The sequence below is a fragment of the Hipposideros armiger genome, unplaced genomic scaffold (assembly GCF_001890085.2).
Source record: "Hipposideros armiger isolate ML-2016 unplaced genomic scaffold, ASM189008v1 scaffold_101, whole genome shotgun sequence".
NCBI classification, from domain to species: Eukaryota; Metazoa; Chordata; class Mammalia; order Chiroptera; family Hipposideridae; genus Hipposideros; species Hipposideros armiger.
The window spans coordinates 3,402,539-3,410,984 of record NW_017731451.1 but is presented as its reverse complement, the minus strand read 5'-3'; the positions used below and the strand labels follow the sequence as shown (position 1 = coordinate 3,410,984).

The 8,446-nt window shown below is 40.5% G+C and overlaps 1 protein-coding gene across 5 annotated transcripts in view; it reads right to left on the bottom strand.

The window, feature by feature from the left end:
* Nucleotides 1-1,434: 1,434 nt before the first annotated feature.
* The window catches only part of CDK19 (cyclin dependent kinase 19), a 183,725-nt gene continuing 176,713 nt past the window's right edge, over nucleotides 1,435-8,446 (bottom strand). For all 5 annotated transcript variants that reach the window (XM_019646349.1, XM_019646346.1, XM_019646345.1 and 2 more), the window contains one exon: nucleotides 1,435-5,841. In XM_019646349.1, the coding sequence (XP_019501894.1) occupies nucleotides 5,710-5,841 (132 nt within the window). In that variant the 3' untranslated portion in view covers nucleotides 1,435-5,709. The remainder of the gene's footprint in view (nucleotides 5,842-8,446) is intronic.

The following is an 8,446-nucleotide window of genomic DNA, read 5'->3' as shown; positions in this document are numbered from 1 at the left end:
CTTGCTCAAGAGTGCAAGCTCTGAGCAACAGCGGTTCAATGCCTGGCCCAAGCTGAGCTGCCACTGAGCTGCCCTCAGGAAAAAAAAAAAAAATTTAGGGGTGTGTGTGTTGGGGGGCACACATTCAGTCCATAATAGCATCTTTGTGTGAAAAATTTAGCAACAGTTTCTGGAAAAGTCTGAGCAGAAAAAGTCTGAAAAAGCAGAAGGAATGTGCTAAATATATTTTGATGCTTTAAGTCAATATTTTCATTTCTTTCCCCTGTATTATACTCTCATTTAGATCAAATGAGCACATTTTCCTGTTAGGTTTGTGTGTTGCTTGTCCAAGATGGCTTCCTACTGCCTGCTGGATAAAATGATGCTATGCAATGCTTTCACATGCCTTCCTCTAGGCAGCCAGGCGAAAGATGGCTGCTTAAAGATGAGTAAGTATGGCACACATGGCTTAATTTTTTTCAAATGCAATTTCAACTGTTCCTTTGGGGTATTCTTTTATTGACTGTGCAGCCGAAAATGTTAAGAAAGTGATGCCTATTTCTAGCATTTTCACTATTCATGGAACAAAATTACATCTGTTCATCCCTGTCCCTATACAAATATGACACATTAAATGATCAGGATTTCTATGCCCGTGTACAAGGGATGCCAATGACTTGCCATATTAACTATCTGCTCTGTGTTGGGCAGCATGCCCGCTGCTGGGAGTGCAGGAGCAACAAAACCCAAGCCCTGTACACAAAGAACTTACACTTGGCGAGGGAGATAGACCTGCACTCCCAAGCTATTCTCCCTAGAGTGGGAAGGGGTTTGTGTGGTCACCCACTTTCTCTTACTCAGGTGGCTGGTTAGAAAGGCAGCTGCGGTCAAAGGACAAGAGAAGCTCATCATTACAGACAGCACAGTTTGAAAAATCAATCTGTGCCAAGCAGGGAAGCAGTTGAATATGTGTAGTATCTATTTTAGATATAAATGAAAGTTTTGTGTTTGTCACTTACACATTCTTCAGTTCACTCCATGATGCCTTTGAGTGTTGGAATAACCGCAGAGGATTCATCATGTAAATTATAAGGGGAGCCAGGTACAACAGAACGTTCTTATAAAAGGAAAAACGCCCAGTGCCACTCTACCCACAAAATGCTGCCTATTTGTTTTTTTCTAAAACATCATTGTAATTTTCATCTTTTTAAAAAAGGCTGTTTCCCCTAGAGATGTTTAAAAAACTGTAATTTTGCTTTGGAGGTATTGGCAAGTCCTGCCTCTGTGGTTATGTGACATTATAAACATCCTGAACAAAATAGCATATGGCAACTCACAGGGGGACTTCGCATCTCTGCAGGACAAGTGTAATCTGCAAGGCTTCTAGGCACACGGATCAAATTTTAACACTAAAATTTCTAACAAGGCTTTTTCTACAAAAAATCCACACAGAAACAAAGTCAATTAAATTTTATTACAACCAAGAATATAAAATAAATGCAATGTAATTTATTTTAGTTTTAACAGTCATTTCAAGAAGGATGCCAGGACAATGCAAAAGCGGGAGGAAACACTCGGCTCCAAAGCAGCAGCTTGCTCTGCACCACACGGAGCAAGCCTTAATGGGGTGCGGCCGGCTCTGAGCGCACAGCTTGGCAGCAGAGTGTGGAAAGCAAACAGTCATCTCTGTAATTATGGAAAGAGGGATGCGTGCAGGAAATGACTGAAAAGAGAGACAAGGACAGGTACACTTCACAACAGGAATTATGGGAGATACAAACTAGGCAGTTTAGAAAGGATGTACTACATAACATATATAAAAAGTACTTTAAATTGTTGTTAAAAAGGACATCTTCAGTCCAGGTTTTGTGTAATACTTTTAGTGTCTACACAGACAAATCTTTAAAAAAATTAAATAGTATTAATTTACTAAATATTTAGGAGATAACAGTGCATTAAGGATTTTTTTTTCATATAATACATACATATCACTCCTTTGCAGTGATAGCATAGAAGAGTAAATATGGCCTTAGGTACAACATATTTTTCAAAAATCCTAAAACAATGAACTTTGCTTTATGATATTTGTGACTATTCTTGAAGATTATGGGGACCTAAACTACGTTTTATATAAAATATTACTTATACTGGAACCCTTGATGCCTCCTTTACTCTAACTGCCATTTCACTGCCTTCCTCCATTCCCTATAAAGATATCACCATAGATAAAGTTTAGGGTTTGCAATTTTCATAGAATTCTTCCTTCATTGTATAGTTTCTGCTACATAAATTTATTCAAAGCAGATTAAGTTGCAAGTCTTATTGTCCAACTATTTTTGTTTTTCTTTTCTTTCACCTTTAGCACAGGAAACAGCATCAGTTTAGAGGCATACAACTAGCAGGCGCTTCACCAGGAATGAGGCAGTGAGAACATAGGTAAATGTCATCCCTTTCCATTCTTGGATGTAAATTATGTTTACAAGAGCAATAGAGTAGTGCAGAAGGTCAAAATTCTAAGTACTAAAGTTTTAAAACCACACAGATATAAAAATATACATGTCCTTGGTTTTTGTATGTTACCGCATGATCACTTCATCACAAGGATTGGTTCAGCCTCATCATATCTGCCCCGCCGTCAGGCTACCTTACCCTGGAGCTCAGCTGACCTGAAACTCGAGAAGCCCTTCTTCCAAACACACACCTCACCAGAAAGCTAACTCGACCTGATTTGTAATATGGAGAGCAGAAAACCTTCACTTTGGTTCTTTCCTTCCTTTCAGGAACCTCTGCTGGTTTGGGTGTGCCCGTATTGACGGATGTCCTGCCTTGCATTTTCAGGGAACGAAAGCAATTAACTTTTCAAAGAGGAGTGTGGTCATTTGGGGATCACAAAGGTAAATTTTAACCTCGAAAAGCTTCACAGTTCTCCTTTGAGGGCCCATGGTTTTAGGGCCCAGATGTGTGTTAAAGGCTTTGTTCCCCTTTACGGGGGGGAAAAGGAAATGATAAACCAAATGATTTCAGAGCATACGGAGCACCAGTGGGGATCACCAATTCTGAGGCAGGAACACAGGAGGAGAAAGCCAGTACCAGCACAGTGACCAGGAACCCAGTCACGAATGTAATGGGGATAACTGGCTATATCCTGGAGAACCATGTACTGGGAACAACGGATGACATCCCCTTACAGTTTCTCTATCAGTTCTGCCGGTAAAATTCACTCCATACAGGGAATGCAGGGTAGTCCTGTGGTCATGTAAGCACATCACAAGAATTGGATATCAAAGTTGCTTATAAAGTATGTAGGGGCACGGCATTTTGGTTCATGCACAGGTTTGGGGTATGTCTTTCATTACATAAATGTAAGTTCCCCTTGAGGGCAGGACAGAGCTTCTATTTTCATTCTGATTTCCTGCAACCACTTAATAGAGTGTGTTCTGCCTACCAAGGGCCACTCAATTGTACAAAGGCTGCTGTGAACATTTCAAATACACATTAATGCCCACTGTGATACTTCATCGCTGGCTTTCTGGAAGGTAGACAGACATAGGAGCCTCTCCATAACACAGTTTCTTAGAGCAGAATTTGGAATAGTAACTCTATCCAAGTGGAACTGGAAGTAAACAAAAGGACCTTCATGTTCTCAGGTGGTTTCACTTAGAAGCCAGTCACCCCAGAAGAGCATCCTCGCATGGAATGGATCAGAAGCTCCTTACGTTGACAGGAAGTATGCTTGTCCTTTGTATCTTCCACCCAGCACGGCGCTGGGCACATGGTGAGGATGCAGTGAGCATCTGAAAACCAATGACTCTGGACAGTGAGGCTTCAGGGCACAGGATAGAACTTTATACATGTAGCTACATTATGCAGAGGGCTATTCATTTTTTCATTTTAAAAAATGGAAGGGGTAAATTACCATGGAGACAATCAGAAATTCCTTCCAATGGAGCACGTCAACTGTTTCATCTTCAGTGTTGGTGAGTGTCACTATATAGTCTTTGTTATTAATAAGCATTATTATGCTGAAGTCAGTAAGGTCCTTGCTGGCTACAGTATCACATCAATAGTGCAAAATGTATACTGGCTTCTGTCTGAAATCTTATGTTACTTGCGTATGGACCCAGAGTATCATAACCAGGTAGATAAGTTCATAAAGAATAGTAAAAAGAAAAATGCCTATAACTTGCATATACAACAATCAGCTATTTCTTCTAGCTCAAGAAAACATTTAAAACAAGGCTGGTGCTGCTAGTAGCATTCAGAAGAACACAAATTTCTTTCCCTTACATTACAATGGGAACTCTATGTCTACATGTCCTGTGACTCTGGGGAGTGAGAGGTTCCTTACACTGGCTGAGAAAGGACTCGGCCTCTAATTCATAGATCACGGAAATGCAAATATGCACTTTATCTAGTATAGTCATACACTATCTGCCCGTAGATTTTTAGGCACAATTATTAGTTTTCTCCTAGGGGCAAAAGAAAGCATTCAGTGCAATGAAAAGATCCTTGATAGAATTAAGTTTCAGTTAACAACAGCAAAATGATGCATACACAGCACATAGTTTAAAATGAATAAAACCTAAATTTTTAACATGCTTTAAAAATAGTCACTCTATACCTAATGCAAATATGAATGGAGAACACTGCCCTTTATTTTAAAAGCAGATTAATTTGCAGGCTTCTATTTGAGTATCCTTGATTATGTAAGAAAGTTACTCAAGCTGACCCACATGTGAAGAAACCAACAGTTCTTCAGAGAAGCCAACTTTATGTACAATACACACTAAAAGCTTTTCCTTCAAAGGGAAGTAATACATCCTTTGATCAACATGACTCCTTAAAGAAATCCTAGTGCAGTTAATATTCCCTTCAGCTTTCTGGTGTGGGTCACCAGAGGGACTGTAGTTCATCAAAGCTCTTGCAACCCTTTTTAAGGTAGACTCAGCTACATGAAGGTTAAATTTATAATTCTTAATTACTGAATACTACTCAGAAGAAGATGATTCTGGGAACTAAGTTCCATATGAATGATTATACAAAAATTACCACACACTTCAGGTCTTCATAGCATAAAGCATAGTAACTGCAAAGATCTAGGCTGTTTTTGGTTGTAGGGTCCCTCTGTCCCACCGCTTGTCTTTTTGTTAGACCTTCCCTGAAAACTAGATAAATAAAAACATAATGGCAAAGTACTTTGGGACAGTGACAGTTTCTGTTTAAGACTTCCATGAGCAAAACAGTTATATTCTGTGAAGACAACGTAGTGCTTTAAAAGGTGCATTTTTCCCTCCATTGCTAGGTCAGTTCATGAAGTATAAAACCATACACCACTGAAGTCCTGATTCTAAAACATTAAAATCCTATTAAAAGAGCTTTGAAAAGATAAATCATAGTGATTGCTACAGCATGAGAAAGGTGCACCAGAAAATCCTTCAAAAAAAATGCTGAAGGTTACAGAAGTGAAGTGCTGGGATTAGATCAGACGCTTTATCAGAGAAGTCACAATGGAACACATGCAGGGGAAGGGTGCTGGGGAAACTTCACAAAAACCTTCTTTAAGTCAACAAAGAAGAGACATCAGTCAGTCCTGCAAGATGCTCAGGATCTAGTTTTCCTCCTAAGTGGATGAGTTGTAAACAGCATCACAGTTTGCATTTTTGGTTCTTCTCAATGCAGACATCACATTGCTGGAGCCTGTGCTCTGGGCTGCGGCGGCCGTCAGGACAGTCAGTACCGGTGGGTCTGGTGAGATGGGTGGTACTGCGCGCTCTGCTGGGAAGAGGAGGAGTAACCTAGTGTGCTCTGGGACTGAGAGGATCCCTGAACGCTGCTTTGGTAATTCAGGCGAGAACTGGAGTGCTAGGAGAAGGAAACAGGAAAAGGGAGTTAGTTACTGGCGAAAGAAGAGATGCTAATCACAACGGGATGGAGAAATGAGCCCTTTTCATCAGAGGCGCCTGGTTCTGATCCATGGTAGCTGACAGCTAACTTGGTTTGTTAATATTTTGCTTATTTGAAATCACAGCCTGCCATCACTGTAACCACATATTCTGGCAGGCACAAAGTTTGGCTGGACTTCTTTGGGAGATAAGTTACATTGGCAAAAAAGAAAAAAGGCAGAGGGGAAACTTACGCTGACCCCATTGCTCTTCATACTGATTAATTCTGGTTATTCCTTGCATATATAATTATGCAATTTATAAACATGAATAATCAATTTGGCATAGTCAGTCAATGGTATTCACAATGTCTGCGAATTTTCTCATTATAAATAACAAAGCTGTGATTCAGAAATCATTTTTAGGGCCGGCAGAGTGGCACGTTGGTTAAGAGCCAACTTGGGACGCCAGAGGTCCCCCCAGGTTCGGATCCCACATATGAGGGCCAGTGACACTGCCCTCTACAGCTAAGATGCTGAACAACAGCTCAATCTGGAGCTGGGCTGCCGTGAGTCACCGGCGACAGCATAGGCTGCAGCCCCTGCTGCAGTGGGTTACCATGGGCTACCGTGTGTAGCCAGCAGCCAGCGTGAGCGGCCAGCAGCCGCAGTGAGCGGCCGTCCAGAAGCCGGCGACTGATCTGCCTCGCCCGGGAAGAGCGCAATGATGATGCCAGCTTGGGCCAGTGAAGCGACGTCCTCCACAACTAGACTGAAGAACAAAACGACAGCAACTTGTCTGTTCCCCTTCCCCAATTCCCCAATAAAAATCTTTAAAAAAAAAGAAATCATTTTTAAAGAAAAGAGCACTCGGAGGTAGAGGCTAGAGTGACATCAGCAGGACCACATACACGACAAAGTGAGGCAAGGTTGGGCGGGGCATGGCAGCACTCAGTGGGTTTTATAAACTTCAGGTCATATTTAGAATAAAGAAATTTTCATACATGAAAATGCCCTCAAGAGAAGGCAGAGACATATGTATTTCAATTCAGTGTACTTTATTACTTTAAATGAAACATTCATCTTCACAGTACCCAGGGCAAACATGAAAAAATGTGTAAAAGGAAAATTCATCTATAGAGTATGGTTCCTGGTTAAACATAAGCACAGCTGGAACTGATGTCTTTGGCTATGCTTAGAAGGCTGGTTCCTTCCTGGGAGCAAAGTGAGAAAGAATATCCACAAGCAATAAAGCTATTACTTGTAGTTAAACTGTAAATGACTTTGAGGTGGCACTCGGGGTTTAAGAAAGGGCACATCAACAAGGTCCCCACCTCATGTGCAAAGGCTGCCAAACTGGACTTGCAACATCTGGCCTAAGATAGCAGGGTAACGGGATTGGCTTCCTTAGAAGCAACTCAGCTTTGGGCCTTCCTAAGTTACATAACTGACTAGTTGTGTTAGTGTAAGAAGCCTTTCAAAATTCCAAATTCTAACTACATTTTATTTTGAAATTTATTATGGAAAAATGTTCTTTCCACTCCCAAGCCCTGGACTGTGAGGCTGACTTTGATTGCTTTCACTTCAGCAGAGTAGGCCCAGCACTCTAGCTCTCCCATGTTAAATACGGAACACACGTGAAGGGAGAGTTGTAGATAGGTGCAAAGGGACTTCCTTCCCCCGCCTCATCCCGTCTTTCCAAATAAATAGCTCAGACAGCTATCCATTTCACAGATACACTGTTTTATTTGTAAGTAAACAGCACAGGATGGACAAAGAAAAGCATTTTGAAGAGCTCTTGGATTTGAAAGGAATAAACACAGTAGTTAAGTAATCTGCCCATAATTGACTATAATCTGCCCATAATTGTAATATAATCAGAGACACAAAGATGAACCAGTAGTATATAGTGAAGGTTTATCGCTCACATCATAGAAATAAACCAATGTTAGGGGAAAAAACTGAATTTATAATAAAAAAATTCAAGTAGGTTCATGACCTACTATTTTTAGTGGATCAAACTGAAACCTTGATTAGTTTAACTAGAACCAAATGGCAGTGCTATCTTATACTCCTCTGATTGTAGGAAGCCTTCCAACAGAAGTTTTCAAAGAAGCAGTTGTACGAAAACACATTAGTGAGTTGAGATATTCAAAATGAAAGGCTCTTTAGGCAGCTATTTATATGTCTTTCTTGTTAATGTTTCTCTTGATTTCCAGTTTCTATCAGTGAGTTTATGGCTCCCTTGCCTGTGGTTTTGTTTTCTATTATCTCTATCCTAATTGCTCACCCTCTACCAGTCCCTTGAGGGACCCCAGTTCTAATCCTTTTTTCTTTTCACCTATCACTTAAGTTTTTCCTCCTATCTTCTTAGATCTTTTCTTAGCTTGTTGCTACATTGAAAAAGGTTGTGGTTGTTTTTGTTTTGTTTTTCTTTTGCAAGATTCCCTGCAGTTTTCACAAGTATTTTCTTTTCTTTTTTTTTTTTTTAAGATTTTTTTTTTTATTGGGGAATTGGGGGGATGGGAACAGTGCTGGGGAATTGGGGAAAGGGGAACAGACAAGTTGCTGTCGTTTTGTTCTTCA